We start from the raw sequence: 26,426 nt of genomic DNA, 5'->3' as shown, positions 1-26,426 counted from the left end.
TGTCGAATGCCGCCACAGGAGATTCGCAAGAATCAGCAGGACAAGCCTATAAAAAGGATGTGCACCCTGTGTTACGAGAAGAAGAGGCAAATTGTCGCGCGCCAAGAAGCGAGAAAAAACGTAAAAAAGATTAAAACATATTGTTGGAAGTGTCGAAAATCACGTCAAATGTGTTTGCAATGTTTTAACGAATACCATGCGACAGCATAATGTAATATTTTATCCAGAATATAAATTAATAAAAAGTATGATATAATGTGTTTTTAATATTTTTATGTTGTTATTGAGATATGTATAATTTTCTGTGCTGGACTAGGTTAAATGCGTAGTAGAGATACTTGTATGTGAATATCAGTGTGTGGAAGTATGTGCGTCCGAAGCGTCTCGAAAACAAAGGAATGTAAACTGTTCAGTCAGTTAAGAGTCGGTTAAGAGTCGGTTAACAATCGGGTATAGGAGAAAGTGCTGAGACGCATGCAAGTGTGTATCGATGAATATATAAGAAATCGTCCATGAAATAAATATATCATTATTTTAATATTAATATTCAGTATAAATTTAGTGTTCCTATAACATTATTTTGTGTATTGATGAATATATAAGAAATCGTCCATGACATAAATATATCAGTATTTTAATATTAATACTCAGTATAAATTTAGTGTTCCTATAACATTATTTCGGCTTCAAAGATCCACAATTTTCAACAGTTGTAAATCCTATATACAGGGTGTTTGGTAACTGGTGGTACAAGTGGAAAGGGGGTGATTCTACGCAAAAAAAGAAGTCCATCGAGACAACGATCTACAGTGACATCCGTTATAACGTACCACACGCGTACCGAGCGAAAATTCAAAGTCGATTTTCTCGAAAACAAAGCCTCAAACGAAAAATGTTTATTTTATATTTTCGACTTCTTTTTTCGCGTAGAACTACCCCCTTTCCGCTTGTATCGCCAGTTACCAACCACCCTGTATAATATGCTATAATTAATTAATTCGAACAAGAATAGTGTCAGCCATGTTACGGGCGCCCCATGGAAGCAGACCCGTCACATAGATATGGGTGACGTGGTGACCAACGTGTTAACGAAACTTTTACGGTGTCGTGGAAACACGTGTGAAGAAAGCTACACGTCAGGTTAGACACGGTATTAAAAGTGACATTGGCTGAGCAAGTGTACGTCGTAATAAATAATTCATAATGATTTATACGAGTAAATCCATTGCTATTGTATGATATAAATATTTATAGGAGAAGGAGAACGTGTCGCTGCGATGGAATTCAAATACTGCAAATTATTACAACGCAGAAATTGGCCAAATGCGCACGCTGTACCTGCTCTCTAATTATTCTGTTTACGCTTCTCGATGATTGCACAGCCGCAACCACATCACACGTCAGCTTACGTTCGCATCGCTATCATCCATGCGAAGCAAATTTAATTACTTTCAATAGTATTAATCATGCGCAAATAAACTAATCCCTGATCACGTAGATATTAGTAGTACGTGGAATTTTCATTGGCCGCGTGAATTTTTATATGGAAAATGTTGAACATCGCAAGAGGATGGCGATCTGTCGCGACGTTCTCCTAACAACTTGCAATAATTTTGTCAAATTTACAGTTTTCTCCAGCTTCTAGAAAAAAAATCAAATCTCAACGATTGCTAGTTCTGCTTACTGAAAATTCGTGAAACAGGTTAACTGATGGCGATGATCGGGGCCAATCTAAGATTCGGCATCGGCGCGTCGGGAAACGGGTCGTCGAACGCGACCAAGGTGTTCCAGTGTCATCCAGGTGGTGCAACCGAGGCCACTCTCATCTTCAGCCTCGGCGCTCTCGGCATGGGCGCCAACTTCCTGCTGATGGCGCTGATCCTGGCCAAACGCCAGTTGCGCAGGTAATTCCGATAACACCAACAGCAAACTTTCGAAAAACTCGATGAAAATACGTTTACTCGCGCAACAAAACAGACGTTTTACGAGGGAAAAACGCGCGGTCGAGCAACGTGCGAGGTTCAGCATCGTCGTGAAGTTGTCACATGTTGAGTGGAGAAAAACTTCCTCTCTTTTGTAATTAAACAATGTTTGCAAAGAAGAAAAAAAGCGCGCGTGATATGCCGTGGTTGCTAACATTAATATTTGGATGACGTTATCTGTGTAATTTGTTGCTTCGCGTAAGAAAAGATGATTTGTGTTACGCCACAAGGCTTACCACAGACTGTATTTTCTAACCGTCGCTCGCGGTCCTACAGTGTCGCAGGCAGATCGTCTTATCTGCCCGTCGGATTATATACAATGTATCGACGAGCGCATAGTTGTTGCCAAGCAGCGAGCTCCAGAAACGTCGATTTTTGTCCGTTACGTTTTCTACACAAGAAGGGGTATACGTGATCATAGGCGCGAGCGGTGGCGCGGCCCGAGCATAGTGGGGGTCATCTTCCAAACAAGACAAAGAAATGATCGAAAGGCAATCAGTTCCTTCTGACGAGTCAAACGTTACACATCGAGAGGTCTGACGAGCAAAATCAAATAGTCTAACGAATTCATTTAGAGATATCGTAAAGTCGAGTCAACTTTCTGTAATATATTTACCATATTCATTGTAAAACAATTTGTGGCGTGTTCATCATTTTATTATCAAATATATTATTTTATGTTAACCTGTTAATACAGTGTTACATTCATTGAACCACCTCTGTTATCTTAATCGAAACAGGGGAACGACTATTTCGCAGCGTCGATTAACAGAATCGTATCGAGAATTTACGCCTCTCACTGACGCGTTTTCCTAGCGACCGCGTCTCTCCGCGAACGGTCGTAACAATTTGCGCTGTTTATTCTACGAGAATGTGCAGCATTCGTCGTGGTGAAAATACACCAGCAATTGCTTCCTGCGAGAGTTTATCATCTCGACAAATTAATATTTCGACGCTGATGTTTGCTGCCACTTGTGCAAATGTAGGGACAGCGACAGGCTGAATATCGATGTTAATAAACGTACGTCTAGTCGATGTGGGAAAAACAGAGGAGACGAAAATGTTTCATGCGTTTCAGATGGTCACAGGGGTTGCTGTTCCACCAAGCGATGGTGGATTGCGCTCGAGCTGCGATTTTATTGCCCCTCGGATCGAGCATACTCAACTGTCAGCCGATGACCAAGTGTTCCCTGGTGGAGACAGCGTTTCTGCTGCTGGTGACAGTCTCGACGGTGAACATGTTGACGACAGTGCTGAACGACAGTCCGATTTTCCCGGAAACCGACGAGGAGGCAGACCTAGCGGCTCCTTTGCTCATGGATTCGCCTCAGGCAAGTGTTCTTCGACCCTTTTACCCACACGTTTAACTATACATCGTCTAAATTATTATGCATAGGATAGTATTTGCTTTGAATAATAACGTCACAGTTTACTCGTCTACGATCTTCCATCTTCCACATTCTGCATTCGCAAAACTACATTCGAACGTAATCGTACGTAAAGTTGTACGATTTGGACGATACAAATTGTCAGTTGCAGAAGATTCGAGGAATTCGAAGCTCTTAAATCCTGCTGAATCATAATTAGCACTTTAGCGCCAAGGACGTAACGAAATTCTGGAAAACATTAATTTCACTTTCAAACTTTCCCTCGTTAGTTGCTTAACATTTTACCGATCGATAGCCGATTAATCGGTTTTTTGTCTCCGACGCTTACCGACGGATAGCTTATTAATCGGCTTTCTGTCGCCGACGCTTACCGACCGATACCCTATTAATCAGTTTTTTGTCGCCGACAATCTTTTCCATTATTCGAGCAGTAATTTGTTATTTTGTACTAAGCTACCTTGCTCAGTTGCGTTGCTTTGCAAGCTCCCACAGTTTTATGCCAATTTGAAAAACTTACATGAGTATGCTGTTGAACCGCTAGCGGTCGGTAAAGTATTAAGGAAAGAGCGTACAGTAACAGAGGATGATAAAGAAAAATCGGAAAAAACGATAGCAAGGGAAACAGGTGTCTTGTAATTACGAAGTAATTTGTTGAACGATGAAAGAGGTTCGATGGTAGGAAATTGCCGGCGGAAATTCCGATGCAAAGGCACGCGCTCTCGTAATGAAGAAACTTCTGCTGGACAAGTTTATTCTAGCGAGGGAAGATTTACAATAGAACGATCATCCGTGGTAATCGGATGACGCGCCGCGCACCCACGCTCCATCGATCGTATCATTCAAACAATCGTAGCGTAGCCGAATCTGTGAATTATTCTACTTGAACGTATCGGTTACTTGTGAATTCAACGTTTCATTACGAAGCAGTCGAATTACATAGATATAAGAAATATATACGTTCGTTATTAAACATTAAAAAATTAATTCCAAAAAAGAAAAAACTAAACGACTACGAAAGAGAAATTATCATTTAACGATACAACAATCGATTGTAAACGAACAAGGGAACATCTCCAACTCGGAAATTCCAAGAATTACAAGTCTTATTACGCAATATTTTTTGGGATTGTTCAAATTCACCCCAAGAGTGAACACTCGGATGGACACTTGACAACTCGCTATAGCGTCGATAAATTTTTTCATCAAAAGTAACTTTTGTCTGAAAACTTTTTTTCTGTCTCTTAGAGTCGAGGAATTTTAAAGGAGAATCGGAAAATGACCGGATTTTCAGAGATCAACGCCTGTATATCGTCTACGATTTTTATAGTTCTATCATTCTCAAAGTTGTATAATTTTTGAAATTTGGCCATCTTTCCTTGCAAATGAATATTTAATAAAAGAAGGTAAATTGATATTGATAAAATATGTTAATAATATCGCTGACAACGTGCCTGATTTCCTAATGGCCGAAGCGAAACGCGACATACGTTGAGTCATCATCCTTTAAACTAGTTTAGGAGTTGTGCAAACTTAGAAACCGTGTAATCTCTGGTCTACGTTATCTTCACAGGAGACGCTACTAATACGAGTATTTAAACGAGTTTACAAATCTCCGCTAATAATTGGAACGAAGCATGAAATTTAGATTAATATCTGGGTAGTCGAACGAAACTTTCAACCTCTCCCTTCCTTCGCATTTGCACAAATTCGCATAAATTGCTGATTTTATTCGATGGATAATAATTCGTGCATCACTAGAAACGTTACAAAAGACTAAGAATGCTAAAAATTTCTAAAGATTAGAAATTAAGAATACAAATTATTATTAAAGAATAAATAAAAAGTACAAAAGGCTTGAAATTTCCAAATTTCAAATTTTCAAACTCGCTGTTACGCCCCGAGGTTTACTATAGTCCGTGTCCCTAACCGTCTCCCTTGGTACTACACCGTTGCAGACAGATCGTCTTACATGACCGGCGAGATATAACAATGTAGCGATAAGTGCATAGTTGTCGTCAAGCAGCGAGTTCTAAAAAACATCGATTCGCCTTCGGTCCGTTATTTTACCTACGCAAAAAATGTGGCATACGTGATCATAGGCTCGAACGGTTGCGAGACCCGAGCGTGGTGGGGGTCGTCTCCAAGAGAAGACAGAAGAAAAAGTCGAAGGGCAGTCAGTATTATACGAGAATGCAAACCGAATGCACCGAGAGGTTCAAAGAAATAAAATGAAGATCGCTTAGTCAAACGAATACGTCGAGAAATATTATAAAGTCGAGTGGAATTATAATAATAAATTAGTTGTATCATCGTTAAATCATTTGTAACGTGTTAATTATAATTTTAAATATTGTTAAAAATAGTAGCTTATATTAACCCTGTTAATTCAGTGTCACAATTATTTGAACTACCTCTGTTATCCTAATAAAAATAGGGGAGCGACTGGTTCGCGGCGTGGACTATCAGAATCGTAGCGAGAATTTATGCCTCTCGCTGACGCGTTTCTTCGTGAACGATCGTAACACTCGCAGATCTCTTAATATCCAAATTGTCGAGTCATTAAATTCCTAAATGCGCACCTAAACTGCCGAACAAGCTCTAACTAGAATTATTCCAATAGAATAAATAAAAATTCGAAACATCTAAACGATCAAGTATAGTGAAGTTGGCGAATCTCCAGATTGCGAAACTCCTGGATTCGTAAACACTTGAACAAGTTGCGGAATACCCTTGAGATACAACAGAATCCTTACACGTGTCTCGACGCGTTTTCACCTGAAACCATTCGATAAAGCGAAGCGCGAGGTTCAAAGAGCTTTTTTTCCTACGGCCCACAAAATCGAATTCCGCGGATCTTTGGAAGAATTACGCGTTTTCCCATGTGCATTTTCACAGTCGTGTCTAGTTTAACTCGATCACAGCCTTAAGTGACGACCGGCTGCCTTTGAGGCGGCTTCAAGTTTCTGATCGATTTTAACGAGCACATATAGCAAGTAGGGAAGAGTGTAGAACACGGTTCTCACCATCGAACTTGAAAGCACTGTGACAAAGTGGCACTGGAAAAATTATTTATAGATTTCTGAGTGGATTCTGTCGCGTTTAACGATTAAAAACTCTGCGAATTTATTTGCTAGAGCGTGAAATGAAAAAATCCAGTCAATCTCGGTCGCTGTATTTCTTCTCTCGGAAACAATTGCCAATTTGATTGTGCATATCGAAAAATATTGCTCTTTTAGTTGCGTTTTGTTTTATCGCTACCGCACTTGTGTACAGCGTTAGTCGCAGATATACGGACGATTTTCACACTTTCACGCTTGCTTTTTCTAGCTTTTATACAGGGTGTCCCACGTAATTGGGGAAAGCTTAGCTCCAAAACGGAAAAAAATAGAAGTGTTCTTCCTATAAAATAATTAATTTAATTTCACGCTATTAGAAAGCAGGATATGTATTATAAAAAATATACAGGGTGTCTCAACTGAATATCTGACTTACGTATCGTTGCATGAAAAAGTTTCTCAAGACAAAGTTACGTCGTTTCAAACGACACGTGTGTGTCTAGCAGTGGAAAGAATCTTTTCTCCATTTCCTGTTCTCTACAAGTATCTCGGTATTTTTCTTGAATAGAACTTTATATATTTTTTAGACCAATCGATGTGATTTTTTATTCCATTTTTTTTTTAGTCCATTTCTTGTCTTTCATACGCCAAGTTTTTGCAAAATAAAGATCGAAACATCTTAGAAACTAAACATTTTCATACTTTTGTATAAAGAAGACAAGATCGATGGATATTAAAATACAGGCTTACGTCTAAATTAATATACCGATGATTTTGAAATCTCGTGAAAAGATGGCTACGAGAAAAAATTCTTTTCCGTCGTGACACGTGCCCTTCGAAGTAGTCGTCCCGAGAAGCTTTTCCGTACAATCGTCGATAAGGCAAATATTTAGGTGGTCCCACTTGATCGAGCCACCCTGTATACTTTGCAAAGAACAACGGCGATCGCACCTGAAGCGTCGGCAGAAATTTAAAAATTAACAATTTAGAATAAGCTTAACACTTTTTCTATATACATAGGACCTGCTCCTGGCATTAAAGTCGATTATGCAAAGTTCGTAATTAAGAAACGAGGTCGAAACGATAACGATAACGAGCGATCGGAATCAATGGCTACGGGATATTGGAATAATTAAAAGTTTGATTAATAGGAGGGATCGTCGGATCGAATCGGGTTAATCGAGGCGTCGCACGTCGGCAAAAGGTCGCCTCGAATAAACGAGACACGTGGCGATTAATCCCGACACGGCAGCATTCCGTTGCGGACAGTTTACACCACACTTGTCCGCTGGTTAATTCGTTCTAACAATACGTGTCACGGTTCTATTATATTCTCGGGAACCTTCGTCTTTCTGTCTGTACGAGCCTCTTCCTATTTGCGCTTCCATTCGTTAAATAAGAATCGTTCGATCATGCACAATCTCGTTCGATAGCCTCGGGATATCATCGCTTTACAATATACTGGGTCGCCCGGAAAGTTCGTTCCGATCTACATTTACCGAATTATATAGGCGCCATTTTTGCTCCATTTTTCACGCAACTTGAATATTCCATCCTTCCGTAATCTCTCAGGTTCTTCGGCCAAGAACTTTTCAATATGATTTTTTATGTCGGCTAAAGAGTTAAAAATCGGAATGAACTTTCCGAGCAGCGTTTGACAAGAATAATATTTTATTAAAAATCGACAAGAATATTTCACGATGCTTTTAGTAACGTTTTTTAGTGCCATACGTTTGAAAACAACTGTCCTAATGGAGAGGTAGAAAGCAAAATTTATTATTTTATTAAATTCCCCAAAAATCGGAATGAACTTTCAGAGCAGCGTTTGACGAGTGTAATATTTTATTAAAAATCGACGAGCGTATTTCAAGATGCTTCTAGTAACGTTTTTTAGTGCCATACGTTTGAAAACAACTGTCCTAATGGAGAGGTACAAAGCAATATCTGTTGTTTTATTAAATTCTCCAAAAAATCGGAACGAATTTTCCGAGCGACCCAATAGATGCTATCTTAGTTGACCCATCATTCATGGAAACAAAAAATGTCATGAAAAAAGCGCTGCGTGTCATTTTAACAATAGACGCAGCGAGCACGGTTTTATTTAATCGAACCACGCCTCGTAGAAGTCATATACGACGAACGCAGATTATTTTCAACTTTCTAGTCGCGTTTATGGATAAAATCTAGTCTTTAAACCACTGGAATTTATATTTCTATCCTCTACTTTTCAGCTAATTTTTAAATAAAATAACTTTTCAATCAAATTCATTTAACTCATAATTATTGTCGTTACGCAACGCTCTTGAACGTTCTCTTGGCTACTTTAATGAACTATCTGGAACGTGCTACAGAATTTAATAACGCGTTTTTAATATAGCAATATTAGCTTCTAACATAAAACGTGAAATTTAATAAGACAAAGTGTGTTAGATTGTTCTGCGCGCAGAATTGTTCTGGAATTCCACTCGAAACCTAATGCATACAGAGAAGAAAATTTGAAATAAACCAAGTCGATCTTACGTTCATTTTCCTTTCATATCCTAACGATTCTCTTCCCATTGATTTCTTTCTTTGTCATCCAACACGAGTCTGGCTACAAAGTTCGAAGAAAACCGGCGACAAGTAGAAGCGTGTGAAAAATCGCACGCCACTATTCACAGCTTCTAACAGACGTATCGAGTAGCACAAAGCCTCGTAAAGACGCGCTCTGTTTCAGTGCGTGTTATTCGGCACGTTCATGATATGGTTCGCGAGCATCACCATCAACCTGGGCCCGACATTTTTAAGCGGAGCGCTAGCCGCGAACACGGAATCGGGCCACAATGCACCGAGCTGCCCTCTGGTACATGGTCCATTCCGCCATTACATCCTAAACGTTCTCTGGATCGCCATCAATTTGATTTGCGTCGGTCTCACCCTCATCCATCTTCGAAAACTGCACAAAGACCTGGCCAAGGCGAACGTTGAAGCGGTACGTATCACTTTTCGCGTTTATTCTTCCAAATAAATGAGCTACTTCCACGCATGCTTCATCCCTTTTGCTCGCTAAATCGCTGCACGAGATCACGAGTTCGCCATTTTCGCGAATTATTGCGATTATACCGGAGAATCGGGTCAAAGTGTTCCTCGAGGAATTATGGTGTTTCGTAGATTCGTTTCAAGTATAAAGAGAGAGATTACGCTGCTTTACATCTTTATATCGAAGTTTTGCTTTATGGGTTTTGATTATGGTTATACAGGATGACTCGGAAGTACATGTTCATACTATGCAGGATGGTGCGTAAAGGTTATTAAAACATTTTGACTGCCACGCCGAAATCACATGTTTTGCAGAGGGCGCCACGGAAACATTCTTCCCCAATGGACCGTTTAGTTTATTGGTGACAAGCGCCTTAGTAACAGTTGATAGCCACATATTATAACAAGGCTTCGTTTATTTCAACAAACCATTCGCATTCGTTATTTCGTCGTAAGCAAAATGTGCAGAATATATTGTTGAAACGTGTAGAAGATATTAGTAAACAGTATTACGATTATTTTTATGATTTCAACGAAACATTCGGCTGAAATGGTAGAGGTCCGTAAAGAAAATTATGTTTGCGATAAACCAATGGTAGTGGTAGATTGCAAGAGAGGAAAATGTGCTGTAGACTTATCAGATCAAATGATAGCATATTCTACACTACGTAGAAGAACCCTCAAGTGGTATATAAAATTAGCTTTAGAGTTATTGTTAAATATACCAATTTCAAACGCGATGATACTCTCTAAACAAGCAACAAAAACAAAAATCCAGGTATCAGATTTTAGAATGGCACTGGCAATGCACCTTACACAGTGCCATTCACCAGAGCAGTCAAATATACTTATTCGACAAAGATTGCGACACGAAATGCAGAAGAAAGAAGGGCAAGCGTAGCTGGCACGAAAATTTTGCAGAGAGTGGTATAAAAAAATGTTAAACAATTAGGATGAAAAATTGCTAAGAATCGGAGGAAAAAGGTGACCACCTATCGTCCAGATTGTATCGATGAGCCACGTTTATGTTTAAAGTGTTTTAACACAGTGCACCGTTAGATGCAACATTTCTTCTCATTTTTTTTATCGATGTTCTAATAAAAATGTTTAATCGTTCAATGGGACGTTTTTCATTTCAAAGTATCTTCTATTTATCGGTTATATTCAAAATGCCCTAACTGTCAATTTTCAATCAATTTTTACAATTGTAAGAAGTCGAAGCGCTCCGGTCACCGATGACCACCGTGGCGTCGAAGGAGAAATCGTGATGAGTCATATATGACCCATGTGGCAGTCGAAGTGTTAAAATGTAGGAATCAGTAAACGAATCGGCGATACATCGATAACTTGCTGGCGATGCGAACAATTACCGCATGATGTCTAGGTGATGCATAGTGAATATCATTTTTCGAATACAAGAGAGAAATCCAAACGGCACAATCTTCTCCACAGCACTTTACTACGAAGGGATAAATGGAATTCCGATTTTTTCGTAACATCAACGTCTCTACTTCATTTTGACTATTTGCGTTAACACTTAGCCAATCGAATAAACAGTTTCCTTCTTTTTTTGTTGTTATTATCAGTTATTGTTTACCTGGAATTGTTGCCAATTAATTGCGCCACTTTCTCTTCTTTTATAAAGTACAGTATATAATAAAATACACCACTTTAGTGGTGTTAAAATTAATTAAAAAGTTACGCAACAAGTTATGATTAAGTAAAGTTATAATCGAACGATACCACACTGTAAAAAAATATTAAAATGCATTATGAAATTTTATTTTCACCTTCAAGTCCTTTTAGCCATTTTAAATATTTTTAATTTTACCTATATCTTTTTATACTTTTAGTTTGATGTTTTGTATAAGCAATATGTGAACTTCTTTATTTTTTTTTTTTTTGTAGTTCTAAATTAATATTAATTATGGGTAAAGTCCTAATATCAGTCCAGGATGCTTGAAAAAATACGCGATGGACGGCGTCGTATAAGTTGACTGTCCGAACGCGGCGCGAACGTATAGCTCGCTGTGGCGCACGCGATTGGCTAAGCGTTAATACTTACCACTTTTGCATTGTTTTTGGTAAACGACCAGAACAAATCTGACAAGTAAACGCTTCATCGAGAGACAAGAGCTTGCACAGATACCTTTTTCTCGTAGCCGCTTTAAGCGAACGATTTAAAAGAATAGCGTACGCTTTTGTTGCTTGGAAAATAATCCATCGATATAACATGTGTGTTACAGAAGTATTACGATAACACAAGTAGAGAATTTGACGTATTGAGCGCAATCTATGTGTGACTACAGAGAAACCAAGCTAGCGCCGTTCGTCAGTTCCTCTCTCTCTCTCTCTCCTTCTCTTTCACTTCCCGTCGTTAATTTCGCGTATCTGCCTCGTAAAGGAACGATACGAAGCGTCACGTACGCGTTGATTTCGGCGCAGCTTTGGTGCATCGATCGCAAAGCGAAAAATATTCGAACGATCCTTTATCGTAGGTAAATACGTGGCTAAAAACGATACTGCGGATGAAAATGTTTGATAATAGCCCAGAGCAGTGTATTTCATTCAATTTTCATGAGTTTCTAAATTCGTCCGTTCCCAAGCTTCGTAATCCTCAAATATCAAAATTTCGAAGTTGCTCGATTCCGCACGATTTACGTCTATAAATTCCCATAACGTGGAAAGCCCGTATAAAGTCGTACAGGGCAGAATAAAATCATAAACTATGTATTATATAAAAATTGCAATATTTTACAATTTAGTCGGATTTACCTGCGATCTTTTCCAACTTCGATATACTGGAGAGGACCATTTAAAAAAAGGTAAAACGCTATAAAAAAAGTATATCTTAAAAGTATAATATCTTAATCCCATATTAAAATTAAACCTAAAACTCGTATTGGATTTTCTCACTTTACGTGGAAACTCGTTTACGATGCGAGCAAGTGCTTTCACGCTTAATCCAAAGTTTAGCTATAATATAAAATTAAAAGTACAGAAGCGACACTCTGTTTGATGGCATTTTACCTTCTTAACACTTTATCGACCGATAGTCTATTAATCGGCTTCTGATCGCCGACAATCTTTCTTATTATTTGAGCAGTAATTTGTTATTTACATACCTTGCTCAATTGCGTCAGTTGCTTTGCTTTCTAAGCTCCCATAGTTTTATACCAATTTGAAAAACGTACCGTTCGCGATGAATAAAAAGAATGATATTGGAGAGTCTAAACCGAAACAGAGCCGGCGCCAGGGAGAATATGCGTCTGAGCTGCCGGTCGGACGTGCGTATGCTGTTGAACCACTAGCGGTCGGTAAAGTGTTAAATAGCCCTTATCGATATGTTGGAGTTTGAGAACAATCGCAGATATACAGCGTTACCAGACAATTCTTCCAGAACGACGAGAATTCTCTGCATTTATTTCTGGCTCGCGCACTTTCTTTTCATCTTTCGCTGCATTCACCATGGCCCGGAAGAAATATTTTTACACTGGTTCATAAACGTGCAGAAAGAAACCGACCAAAGTCTAATAAATTTCATCGGTAGGAATCTATTAGGCGCTGTATAACACTGATAAAACTTCAAAACGTTCTGTATAACGCATAAAATACTTTCGCGAGACAGTGTACATGCTAAGTTCTAGGAAACGTTGACTCAGAGCAAACACAAAGAATAGTACGCCCTCTATAACTGAAACACGGTTTCCTGGCGATTTAACAGGTAGTTTGCTTTATTAACGCAAACGTCAGACACGGTGGCGACTGATTAGGCTGTAATTAGTAGCCACCGATTTCATTTTGCTCAGTAAATTTGCCAATCCGCTTACCAGTCGAGAAAGTTGTAAGTCAATATTAATAGAAATGAGCATTCGTTAAAACAACGAGAATTTAATGCAACAATGAACAGCGATGACTTAAAGCTGACAGTGGCTTGAAAAGCTAGAAATTTTATTCTCTTCGGTGCAGTGTCAACGGAATTTTTTTCTTATTATTATCATTATTTTTTTTTTTTCATTTTACTTTAGTGTAGTAGTTTTTAAGCGTAATTTTTAAATTCGATTAGATTTACTGCTAAATTTAGAGAACGATTATTTGAATGGTAATGATTAATTTAGCATTTTCCTCGTAATTAGCAAAGTACGTAAAAAGGGAGTAATTAAGTTAGTGAAGTAATTAGATTTTCTATAATTTGAAATCTTTGGCTTTAACTTGCTGTCGAAGTAGAATCGTTTTAGTGGAACCAGCAATTCAAAGCATAATTTTCCTTTTCTCTTGCGGTTTTCATAATTTGCATTTTTTTTATTTTGCGACGAGGAAAGAGTCGTCATTTTTTTTTAACCATGGAATTTCATTTTTCATCCTCTTAGTATTAAATATGAAAGTCGTTTTAGCGTGTAAATTAGAATTTTTTTCGTAGTTATTAAATTCTTTTATATAGCATGATATAGCGTATATAGTATACTAAAGTGTTTAAGTATAATTTGTTTATACAATTTGAACGATTAATTTACAATCTTCTTTTTATGTAACTAACGATCGTAGTGGAATTTTTTCTTCGTCCTTTTACGAATGAACATGTCTCTCGAAATTCTTAACTTTTTTCTTATAATCAATACGATTAATCCTCGTTTATTATTAACAATTTTCATAAATTATTCAAAGTTTGTTTCGCACTGTGTACAAATATATTTCAGGGATTTGAGATAGAAAACACAAGGATTTTTGCTATCAATCGCACCAACGTAATTTTCCTTCATTTTCTACTGAAAATAATCGATTTTTGTATCAGGTAAAGGTAGCACTACTAACGATTCTCGTGAATACAACGGGTAACCAACAAACGAACGCGGTTCCTGAAAATTCTGCCGCATCTACGAACGGTGGCACGCCCAAGGTAATAACGAACAATAAATCACTCGCTATGAATCTGCTTCTCTTAAAAAAAAAAAAAAAAAAAACGCTGTTATTACGTGTCTCTTCGTAAAACAGTTCCTTAAAAGTATGGACTTGCGTATTCAAGATACCATTCGTTGAGGATTCAATTACTTCGAAGAAATTTCTGTTCAGAATGTTTCTTTGCGAATTATCTAGCGTACGATTTTCTCTCTTGTAGAAAACTTGCCGCATTGAAAACTCTAGGAAAAAAACCAAAGAATTCATACGCTATCCGTTTCTCAAAATGCTATATGAACGTTTGAAAGAAACAACACATAACCTCACATATTCTGGAAATATAGAACAGACAGAGAAACGATCAACAATTTTATTCTGCCGCAGATTAAAAATTCCAAACAACTCGCCACATTTCGATAGATCCGGCATCTCCGACATGTAGCACAACATTTAAGAAAAGAGAGGATCTTACGATCGTATTCTCTACAAATCAAAGTGACAAAGAAAAAAACAAAAAAAAAAAAATAAAAATATAAGCAACACCATGCAGAATATTATTTTTGCTTAGATTAAAACCCTGACACCCAGTGCTGTACGCACGGCCGGTTCATTTCTCCTGGTAACCTCATTTACATTGTTCAACCGCGCCACCTCATTATCACAGACAGCCTCTGCAATACGTTTGACAATCGCGAGATACGCCCGAAAGGCAGCTAACCTGAGGATGGCTACAGACGGGTCGACCGACAAGAAATTTTACCAAAACGCTTCGTGTACATACAAATTGACAGTCGACTAGCTTAATCGACTAATTGTAAGCGGTCGTTCGGCAAGCAGCGCCAGGCGAGGAATCCGAAAGGAGCGGAAAATCGAAAAAGTTGAGTTCGCTGGTCGAATCTGCCACTGAACCACCAGGTCCGGTCAAATGACCGCTTTCAAAATCTAATTCGAAATTGTACGTTCACTGTCGTTCTTTTCGCTCGTCTAACTTTATATTATATCAATTTCTCAATTTTACTTAACACGTTGACTGCCGCGTCACCCGTATTCGGGTGACAGCAAAGTTTCTAATGGGACCGCGTCACCCGTATTCGGGTGACAGCAAAGTTTTTAATGGGACCGCGTCACCCGTATTCGGGTGACAGCAAAGTTTCTAATGGGACCGCGTCACCCGTATTCGGGTGACGATTATTTGACTACTTGCGAAGAATCGTCGTAGGTATTTGAAAAGATTCCACAGGAAATAATAAAACTATTGAGTAACTAAATTCATCCCGTTCGTCAAATTGAATTGTACCTTCCTCGGTACCATCAGTTCTTCTTTCTTCCTCAATGACCAATTAAGTTATCTAAATAAGTTATCTAAGTTAATTTAAGTTATCTAAAATATCGATGGGATTAGGTAGCAGAGAACGCTTGGTACTGCGGCACGCGTGTCCTGAAGGAGATTTCATTGAAAACACGCGTGTTAGTCAACGTGTTAAATGTAAGAATTTACATGTATATATATACACATATATGTGTGCGTGTTGATATGTTGATGACCGAGCTACATTTCCATTGACACGAGACGACTCGCTAAAATTTCTCGCCGGTCTAACGCCTGAGTCGACCCCTCTGCGGCCGCCCTGGAAGAGGAACAGCGTCGACCAGCACAAAACGCTCTTCTAACGTCAGCGCATCTGGTTTCGTCGATCTGCTAAAAGGGAAGTATTGCTTCAGAGGAGCGGAGCGGCGGAGGAGCACCGGAAAATGAGGAATTACTTAAAGAGGATGGAGAGGGAGGGCGTGCAGAGGGTGAAGATGTTTCTGGTGGTCACCACCGCGTACGTTATCTTTTGGGGACCACTGTTCTTCGTCACTCTGGTGAATCATCCTATCATCGGGATTACAACTGGTTACGAGGTAATTGCGAAATCGCCAGCTAAATGACAGTTTTATGAAAATTCACGCCAACAAGTTCAAAGGACAAAAAGGAGGCACGAAAACAGGTAAAACTGATTCTATTGGTGTTGTTGCGTGACTATTCACGCTCTCTCCATTCAGTCAGTTAAACCTCGTTTACATTGCACTAATACTTTTAGTTGAAATGATGAAACGATCCAATTGATCGAATCTAGTCGTGTAAATGACAATTTGAAACGACTTTTGCACGTTGAACCAGAAATAGCCGATTCTTCTATCTCTGGTCTAACGATCAGAACGTTAATTCTCCCGATGTAACGCGCTCTTTTTCGTCTTTTTTTCGAGATTCCTATCTCTTTACTGGTTTCTCTTATCTCTCAAAGTCACCGAGATTAAAGAAACATTATGTTGGTTTTAGTATTAGGGTCGTCTACTTATATCCAGGTGTGTTATGTCAGGGATTTATGACACCGTGTAGGTGGTTTACTTAAGATTTTAGTTTTGCTTTTAGTTTTATGTTAGCTTCGAGGACGCTCGAGTACTATGCGACTCCCTCTTCTTCACTGTTCTAAAACTGGAGATATCGAGGTTACGAGAGCTCATTGAATTGCCTGGCAGAAGTGGCGTGACATTTTAAACAACGAATAAACGTCTACTAAACAACTTATTACAGTCAAAGACATTACTTGCAATCTACAGCGTCCTTTTTTCTTATGCCCAGACGAAATTCAAATTTCCTACGATTCTTCTTAAGCGTCGTTCACAGTAGACAAATAATATTGGGTTGGCAACTAAGTGACTGCGGCTTTGTAAATACCAGCTAATGACAAAATCCGCAGTCACTTAGTTGCCAAGCCAATAATTACAGCACTACTGTACACGTTGTAGCTGTTTGCTTAAATGGAACTTCGCGAGAAAGCAAAGAGTAAGACAATTTCGTCATTTATGGATTCTGATTTAACGTCGAAGTCGTGTATTCATAATTAAATGGATTCAAGTTGGACGAATTTCTGCAGGAACAAGAGCCTCGTTAATTCAACACAGCTGCAATTAAGGCCACCTGACGTTATATCGAATCGCCAAGATTCAACATCTTTAATTGGCGATGATTCTTTGCCTTCGATACGAAATATCGAATTTTTCCTAACGGTTCTTCTCGCTAACAATTAACGCCTTCCACTCTAATTTCTATTTCCACACGCAGACTAACCGAACGTATAGAAACGCGTACGTTGGAAAACCAGATTTCTCAAAGAATTGGACAAGAGATCATTTCACAAAGCTACGTAGAATTTCACCGGAGAATCTAGTTTCTGGTTGATCAGTTCACATTTAGGTAGCCAAGAGCAGGCGAAATTTGATTTCAGAATTAGAAGAAAAATTACTAAAAAATCCTCCGACTCGAACAATGCCACGACACTGTTCTACTGCACTTTTCCTGTGTTTCACGCGAGCAACCGTCAGTTTCTTTCAAACATCGACGCACAAGCTTTTCTAACGTGACAACCATTCACTAGCAACGGATACGCGCCGTCATTTCGCTTCCTGGATGCACAATACGAATTCAAGTTCCACCTTCTCGCTCTTCTGTTCCAGTCACAAAGACCTCCATCTTCTTCTTCTTCCTCTTTTTCTCGCGCGTTTCTCGTCTTTCCACAACGAGATGCGAGAATAAGTTCGCCAGGCCAAAGGCATTGATTAATAGCAAACGCGAATGCACTCAAACTGGCAGATTATTCGTTGATCTTCAAGGTGAAGTAGATCTACGATAAAAATATGAAGCACGTTGTTTCACACGCATCGTACAAAAATTTCGAAGAACACAGAAGCAACAATCCGCAAGAGTTCAAAACTGCCATAAGTCGGAACAACGTCGTCTGCCTCATTTACGTGAATATGATCGTTTCAGTAATACCCCGTTAAATGTCTTCTTTCCTCTTCCGAGTATTCTTATTCAAAAGCAAGTCGTTTGATCAGTTCCTCTATCAGTTTCCAGTCTTAGTATCGTCGTTTGCACAAAACACTGCCCTCAGACTAATTTCAGTTCTTTCCTCGAATCCAAGATATTCCTAATAGGAGACACTTGAGCAAAGACGAAAGCAGCTTACGAGCATTCGTAAGAGAAGACAGTGCTGAATGTTTCTTTTATTCGTGAGACAATTCACCGGTGAACAATGAACTGAATGCATCAAGCGACAGATGAATATGGTCGATGAAATTGTCTCAAACAGTCCAAATTGATCTGTCCAAATTGTCTCAAACAGCCCAAATTCATCTGTCCAAATTGTCTCCAACAGACAAAAATACAAATTTCTCTAGTCTTCTGACAAATAACACTACTCCTTCGACTTTCTCACACCACAGAAACATTTAGCTTCTCCCCTTCCCATTACTCGATGAATGGCACCTCACATTCTCTCACATTAGTCTAACGTCTACGTAATTAGAATATTCAAGCGATCTTCTCGTACGAGCTTAAGTTTGCAGACAGTTTCACGAAGCTTCCCGGGAATATAAATTCAGCAAAAGTTTTAGAAAAAGTTTCAATTTGTTTGCTGATCCACCGAATGAATCCTCGACGCGTTAATTAGTTTAAAGATATTTGTAAACGCGCAAGTTAGAGCAGCTGCGTTCTAAGATCATACGAGTTGATAGAAATCGATCGTTTTTACAAACGTGGGCCAACGAAAATTCCAGGTGACTCTACATATCGCGTACATCCACGCATTCGTGAACCCGGTGCTCTTCCTCAGCCTGCACCGCGGCCTACGTCAAGGCCTGTCGGAGTTCTTCTGCGGCTGCTGCGAGGTGATCGCCAGCTGGATTCTGGGTCCAAGCATCCCCGTGGAAAGCGTGCAGCCACCACGATACCACGAACCCATGGAGGCGGTGCCATCGCCGCCGGAACCACCGCTGGTGCAACCCGATGCGTGTCCGGATCTAACCGACGTGGCACTGCTCAAACCACCTTTGCCACCCACTGGCAAACATTTACTGGTATTTCAAAGAAACGCTTTCTCGCCACTTTCTACGTTTTCTATGACAGTGATCGTAGAATAGCATCGCAGAAAGAAGGTCACGTTGCTTTACGAGCTGCTGATACAACATCGTTGCTTACGAAACGATCAAAGGGCTGGCTGCTATGGAAAAATGGCTTGTAGCTTTTCGTTTGTTAGAGAAGCTTCGCGCTCGTTTTCTCTGCTTATTTGCGTAGACCATCGTGGATTTTCATCTGTTCGTGGGAAATTTGTTGATGCAAAAGTACGCGTAAAATGTCGAAAATACGCTACTCGTTGTGTAGGCCATCTGATAAGTTCGTGCCATTTTTCGAACGGATATATATGTAAAGATTGTTTACATATTTTTCAGTTTCATGAAAAAATGTAATCGCCCTCTCGTTGTACAACTTCTTGCCATTTCTCTGGTAGGGCCATTATTTCGTCCGATAAAAGTTCTCTTGTTTTTCTTTAAAATAATTTTCTAAGCTATTTTTCAGAATGTCGATATTTTCAATTTTTTTGCCTACTAAGAAGTGTCGTAATGCTCTGAACAGGTGGTAATCAGATGGGGCAATGTCCGGGGAATATGGGCGATGTGGTAAAATTTCCCAATTAAATTCAGACAATTTTTTTCTAACGCTTTTCGCGACATGCGGTCTAGCGTTGTCGTGATGGAAGATAACGTTGTTCCCATTCGCTAAACCTGGTCGTTTTTCAGCTAGCGCTTCCCTTAATTTTTCTAACCGAGTGCAATATTTGTCTGAATTAATGGTATCACTTGGTGATTTTTCAACAAGATCCCGAATTTTATCTTCGTCTGTTTGAGGAGGACGCCCGGAGCGTTCCTCGTCTTCTAAACAGAAATTCCCAGCTCTAAAACGTTGCAACCCACTTCCTACAGGTGCCAGATGAAAGCGCATTTTCTCCGTAAACAGCACATATGTTTTTCGTGGCAATTGTTACAGAACTTCCTTTCCGAAGTTCATATAACACGAGACGTCGAAAATGGATACGCACTTCACTCGTGAGTTTTTACCGTTAGAAGTCACTGTGTTCACTATATTACCATCTTATAGCCACGAAAATCTGCTCTAGCCTGTTCTCGATCAGCTAAGCTCAAGTGTATTGGTTCCTTATCGCCGTATGTTTATAAATCTGTTGAAAATTGTGGATCTTTGAAGCCGAAATAACGTTATAGGAACACTAAATTTACACTGAGGATTAATATTAAAGAATGATATATTTATTTCATGGACAAATCGATACACACATGCACGCGTCTCAGCACTTTCTTCTATACCCGACTCTTAACGAACTGAACTGTTTACATTCCTTTGTTCTCGAGACGCTTCGGACGCACACTACATTCCTTTGTTCTCGAGACGCTTCGGACGCACACACTTCCACACACTGATATTCACATGCAAGTATCTCTACTACGCATTTAACCTAGTCCAGCACAGAAAATTATACGTATCTCAACACAATCGACACATGAAATGTATACACAAAAATCGGCACGAACTTATGGGATGACCTAATAATATTTCGTTTCTGTTGATCTATTGGATTGGCAACTAAGTAACCGCGGATTTTCTCATTAGGTGGTATTGACAAATGCCGCAATCACCTAGTTGCCAAATCTAATAAATATGAGTTTGCGCAAAGGAGAATTCAACTTTCCTTGATTTCTTATCTTTGCGTCAAATGATTAAAAGTTTGTCGAGTATTAGGTACACAAACAGACGATTGCAAGCTTCCAGCGAAACTGGAAGCTTATTTAAAAGAAAATACAGCAAGTTCTTCTCGATCAAAGTATTCGCCATTGGTTTCTTCCCTAACTTCGAACCATCCATCAGCCAAGTGATGGATTTCATATCGGAGAAATGCTGCGTCTTCCGGCTGACATCCAATCGTCGAATTACTTTAGTATCTGATCCATTAATTGGAAATGGGTATTTGATAAGGAGAGCAATGTCTGGCGACCAAAGTAGCTGCTGCAACGCGTCTCAAACAACATTCATTACGATTTTTCATCGCAGCGTACGATCCAACGTTGCCACGGTTTATTTCATTGGCAACTAAATGATTGCGGATTTTGTCAATACCACCTAATGACAAAATCCGCAATCACTTAGTTGCCAATGAAATAACAGACGGTTTAAAGTTATAGAAAACGACAAACAAATACTTTGATCGAACGATTTGCGGTATCTTTTTTTTTTTTTTTTTTAATAAACTTTTAGTTTCACTGAAAATACTTGAATTGTTCATTCGTATAGCTAATAAATGATTTTTCAAAAATAATTTCGTTCTAATTTCGTAGTACAGCAATCGTTTGAGAAGAAAAGATATTAGAAAAAAGTAGCGATAGTAGCGAGAACGTAGACTCCTCGCGAGAAAAATAGCCCAGGTGTGCTATCTTTAATTTCTCAATGACGCGTAGTCATTGTTTTTCGTTTGTAACGTATAATATGAAAACATTATGAGCTGAGAATATGCGGTTAATTGAAAACAATGAAAAATATTGTGAGGTTTAGTGTGTAACAAAAAAATTGTTTTATTTCAAGAACGAAATGATAGCACACTCTGTTAATATGTTCAGGAACCGCGGATTTTCTCATTAGGTGGTATTGACAAATGCCGCAATCACCTAGTTGCCAAATCTAATAAATATGAGTTTGCGCAAAGGAGAATTCAACTTTCCTTGATTTCTTATCTTTGCGTCAAATGATTAAAAGTTTGTCGAGTATTAGGTACACAAACAGACGATTGCAAGCTTCCAGCGAAACTGGAAGCTTATTTAAAAGAAAATACAGCAAGTTCTTCTCGATCAAAGTATTCGCCATTGGTTTCTTCCCTAACTTCGAACCATCCATCAGCCAAGTGATGGATTTCATATCGGAGAAATGCTGCGTCTTCCGGCTGACATCCAATCGTCGAATTACTTTAGTATCTGATCCATTAATTGGAAATGGGTATTTGATAAGGAGAGCAATGTCTGGCGACCAAAGTAGCTGCTGCAACGCGTCTCAAACAACATTCATTACGATTTTTCATCGCAGCGTACGATCCAACGTTGCCACGGTTTATTTCATTGGCAACTAAATGATTGCGGATTTTGTCAATACCACCTAATGACAAAATCCGCAATCACTTAGTTGCCAATGAAATAACAGACGGTTTAAAGTTATAGAAAACGACAAACAAATACTTTGATCGAACGATTTGCGGTATCTTTTTTTTTTTTTTTTTTAATAAACTTTTAGTTTCACTGAAAATACTTGAATTGTTCATTCGTATAGCTAATAAATGATTTTTCAAAAATAATTTCGTTCTAATTTCGTAGTACAGCAATCGTTTGAGAAGAAAAGATATTAGAAAAAAGTAGCGATAGTAGCGAGAACGTAGACTCCTCGCGAGAAAAATAGCCCAGGTGTGCTATCTTTAATTTCTCAATGACGCGTAGTCATTGTTTTTCGTTTGTAACGTATAATATGAAAACATTATGAGCTGAGAATATGCGGATAATTGAAAATAATTAAAAATATTGTGAGGTTTAGTGTGTAACAAAAAAATTGTTTTATTTCAAGAACGAAATGATAGCACACTCTGTTAATATGTTCAGGAATTGCTTGGTAGTTCATGATCTATCAACGAGTAATATTATACAAATTTGTAAGTATGGGACGCGGAAAAAAAATTAAACGAGTCTGAAAGAAAGCAAATTCTTGGACTAAAACAGCAACAGTTATCAGTAGCAGAAATATCGAAAGTAATAAGAAGAAGTCGTAAAGTAATACAGGATTTCTTAAAAAATGTCGAAGATTATGGCAAAAAGAAAAATACTGGTCGGCCGTCATCGTTATCCGATCGTGATAAGCGAGCAATTTTGAGCGTAGCTTCCAACCGGCAGTTAACGACGAAGCAAATAATGGAAAAATCTAGTGTTAGTGCCGGTGTTTCAAGTGTTCGTCGAGTTCTACCATCCTGCAAAGATATTAAGTGACTAAAATTGAAAAAGGAACCTTCGTTAACAACGAAACACAAAATAGAACGTTTACGCTTTGCAACAGAAACAGTGCATTGGAAAAAGAAACGGAGAAGGGTACTATTTTCAGACGAAAAAAGATTCAACTTGGATGGTCCTGATGGGTTGCTATATTATTTTCATGACATAAGAAAAGAGACAATGTCGGCAATTCGACGACAAATGGGAGGAGGCAGCGTGATGGTTTGGGCGGGCATCGGTTATTTCGCCAAGACAAGTATCAAGTTCATCGATGGTAGAACGAATAGCGTCCGATACATAAATTTAATCAAAGGACAAATAAATAATCATGCAGAATGCATTTCTGGATCTGATTACCTCACCTGAGCTCATAATGTTTTCCTATTATACGTTACACGCGAGAAACTTGGCACGCGTCATTGAGAAATTAAAGATAGCACATCTGGGCTATGTTTTTGGCGAGCAGTGTATCTCCTGTATGCACAATTTCAAGCACAATTGCAAGCACGAGAACAGCATGCAAAGCAAACCGGTGACTCTATGATGTTCGTCATTAATAAAGGTGTCCTTCTCTACACTTTCTGTTTAAGATTAACTAATCGTAATTAATCGCGGAATTAAACCGTACAGGACGACGTTATGATCGTACCGCCGGATCCGTGGACTCTGGTTTCAAGGTCGAAAAGCACGTCAAGCGTTTACGAGGAAGACGTTAGTAGAAGATCGAGCATTTTGTTACCGCCGGCCCCGAAAATAAGCGACTCGGAAGTGAACGTCAGCCCAACTAGCAGCGATCTACCTAGTGAATAAACTTTCTTAACATGTTTCCTTAAACCAGTAAGATTCAATTACAGAATTCCCTTTCTTTCGCGAACTTGGTTCATTGCTTTGCTTATTATGCATATCATTTGGAAAGTTTCAACGAGAAAATTTCGAAACAATTTCATTACGAATTACGTAAACGTTCGTCCATAGCTTGGTACGTTATTTTATTTTATAAAGCAGAAAACTCCCGTTGAATGGGAAGAGACAAATTTTCCTTGTAGTTGTTTCAAACTGTACTAACGAGTTTTTCAACAATTTCCGTGGAAAATTCGATGAAATTATATTGGAAATAGGAATACAATATTTTTGAGGCTTGAGAGAAGATTAAAAAATTGTCAAGGTTAAAAATTGAGAAGGTTAAAAATTGTTTAACAAATGCTTCTTCCAAGAGAGAATAAAGTGTAACACGTTAACAATTTGAAGATTTTAGAACGACGAGAAGAAGAATGTTTTAAGAATTTTATGTAAATTCTTGTTTCAATTATTCTCAAACCTAATCGAGGATAGATTGTGCGTAATGTTAATATTATATTAAAAATTAATTAATAATTAATTTTTTAATGTTAAAATGTTTGGAAAAAGCTCTGTAAATTTGCGTAAAAAAGTCTTTGGTTGAAGTCGATCCGTCGCATGCTACACTACGCACGCACAATTGCGCGATCGATTGTCGCGAAATTAGCGAAACTAATCTATAATTTACACTTAAACAAATCTCTAATTTATAAATTCCTCGCGTTACAAAATTAATAATAACTCAAGTATCGATGAAAAATCGATAATTAAACGGAAGAAAAGAAAAATTTGTATGTCGCTAGTTGCATTGTCGTAAAATCTCTTCGATCGAATTATTCAATTCTTATTGTCGTGACTATACTTGGCGTATCTTTAGTCGTACGAGTAATATAATCATTGAAAAATCAAGAAACAGTATACAGTAGATATTAAATGTCAGTTAGATGAGAAATAAATACTTGGTGTGTAAGAAGACGATGCAAGAAATTTTTACCAATTTTCAAAAGATACTTGTCATTCGTTTTTAATCGATGGTATTGCGAGATAATTTTGTAAAATGATCATATTCGTTAGCGATGATGAATTTGACGAAAGAGCAATTTAATGTTTGTAATGTATGAAAAGCTGCAATAAACGTTCAATTCGTCCTTCGAAAGAAATATCGAAAAAATGCTGAATAGTATACGTTTAATATTAAAAAAAGATACTTAGAATTTCTATAAATTCCTATGAATTCTCCGAAGCCGTTCCAAAAACGACCAAAGATATTTCCAAAACGAGATTTGTCCAATTTACTAAACAGATATGCACGTACGCGCGATATCTTCGCAGCGCTGAAGAGTAGAACTCGATGATGTCGATCGACTGACAGAAGATTGCAAATGGACGCCAACCGAGAAACTGAGTTGTCCACTTGCAAATTCCTCTTCGTAGACTAGGAATCCTTTTCGAAACACGCAAACTTCCCAAGACTCGCGCGAAAATGAAAAGAAGAAAAAGAAGACAAATCCGCGGGACGTTCACTTTCCGGTCGTAACAAGCAACGTGGATCTCGTAACGAGATACAGGCGCGAAGACAAAGGAAGTGGAAAGACAAAGGAAAATCGTTGCCAAAGAGGTTCTGTAAAGAACCGTTGAAACAATAATCTTCGAAGATTGCCAAAACTCGCGACGAAGAGATAGGAAAATGATCGTTTCGCCAACGTTAAGCACGTTTCCATGTAAAACTTCGCTTTCTAGACGACTCTGTTTAGATAACGCTATATTCAATGAAACTACAAAATCAATGAAAATAAAATAAAACGAAGTAAAGTAAAGTAAAATGAAACGAAGCAGAAGCGAAAGCGGCGCGAAGAAACAAGCTAGAGATTATTTAAGAAAAGTAGAAAAGCGCAGAATGTCACCGACAAAACATAAATAGTTCCTTAAATTGTGAATCGAACAGAGCATTAGCTGCACCAATTAGCGATCAATTAAGCGATTAATTAGGGATACGTTAGATAGTCTGCACCTTCGAATGAGCTTTCCATTAAACTGGGGACTCAAAGCGATCGAGATTTTGCCTCGATTATTACTATTATTATATATATATATATATTATTTGCTATTACGATTATCCTTATTATACACGTATTATACAGATAATTATATACAGAAGCGGAGTCGCATGTGCGCATATACAGGGTGTCCGATAATTAAACGCTGTTCGTAGCGGTGTCGAGCGTGAAATTGTTCGATATACGATGTATAATGGTGAAACTGTAACATGATTTTCGTTGTAATTAGACTCTTCGTTTAACGGATATTTGATATATATATATTGTAAGATCTTA

General features: G+C 38.5%; 2 protein-coding genes and 1 long non-coding RNA gene across 6 annotated transcripts in view; 1 reads left to right on the top strand and 2 right to left on the bottom strand.

Annotated features, from left to right (window-relative positions):
* The window catches only part of LOC100742634, a 76,366-nt gene extending 51,978 nt beyond the window's left edge, over nt 1-24,388 (top strand). For 2 of the 4 annotated variants that reach the window (XM_033321221.1, XM_003490200.4), the window contains exons 3-9: nt 1,703-1,904; nt 3,061-3,313; nt 9,143-9,397; nt 14,237-14,341; nt 16,063-16,245; nt 18,943-19,242; nt 23,887-24,388. In XM_033321221.1, coding sequence (XP_033177112.1) covers nt 1,711-1,904; nt 3,061-3,313; nt 9,143-9,397; nt 14,237-14,341; nt 16,063-16,245; nt 18,943-19,242; nt 23,887-24,066 — 1,470 coding nt within the window. In that variant the 5' untranslated portion in view covers nt 1,703-1,710 and the 3' untranslated portion in view covers nt 24,067-24,388. Of the gene's footprint in view, nt 1-1,702; nt 1,905-3,060; nt 3,314-9,142; nt 9,398-14,236; nt 14,342-16,062; nt 16,246-18,942; nt 19,243-23,846 lie in introns of all 4 variants that reach the window. The other 2 variants (XM_033321223.1, XM_033321222.1) reach the window with 2 other exon arrangements.
* LOC100745621 (midasin) overlaps nt 1-26,426 on the bottom strand; it is a 142,173-nt gene that overhangs the window by 101,336 nt on the left and 14,411 nt on the right. The gene's annotated exons all lie outside the window — the stretch shown is intronic.
* LOC112212984 overlaps nt 1-26,426 on the bottom strand; it is a 59,094-nt gene that overhangs the window by 32,434 nt on the left and 234 nt on the right. Inside the window, exon 2 of the long non-coding RNA XR_002946840.2 lies at nt 15,007-15,009. This is a non-coding gene — a long non-coding RNA (uncharacterized LOC112212984). The remainder of the gene's footprint in view (nt 1-15,006; nt 15,010-26,426) is intronic.

The sequence above is a fragment of the Bombus impatiens genome, unplaced genomic scaffold, assembly GCF_000188095.3.
Source record: "Bombus impatiens unplaced genomic scaffold, BIMP_2.2 scf_0417, whole genome shotgun sequence".
Taxonomy (NCBI): Eukaryota; Metazoa; Arthropoda; class Insecta; order Hymenoptera; family Apidae; genus Bombus; species Bombus impatiens.
Note: the sequence above shows the minus strand (reverse complement) of the source record. Positions and strands in the feature narration are given on the sequence as shown.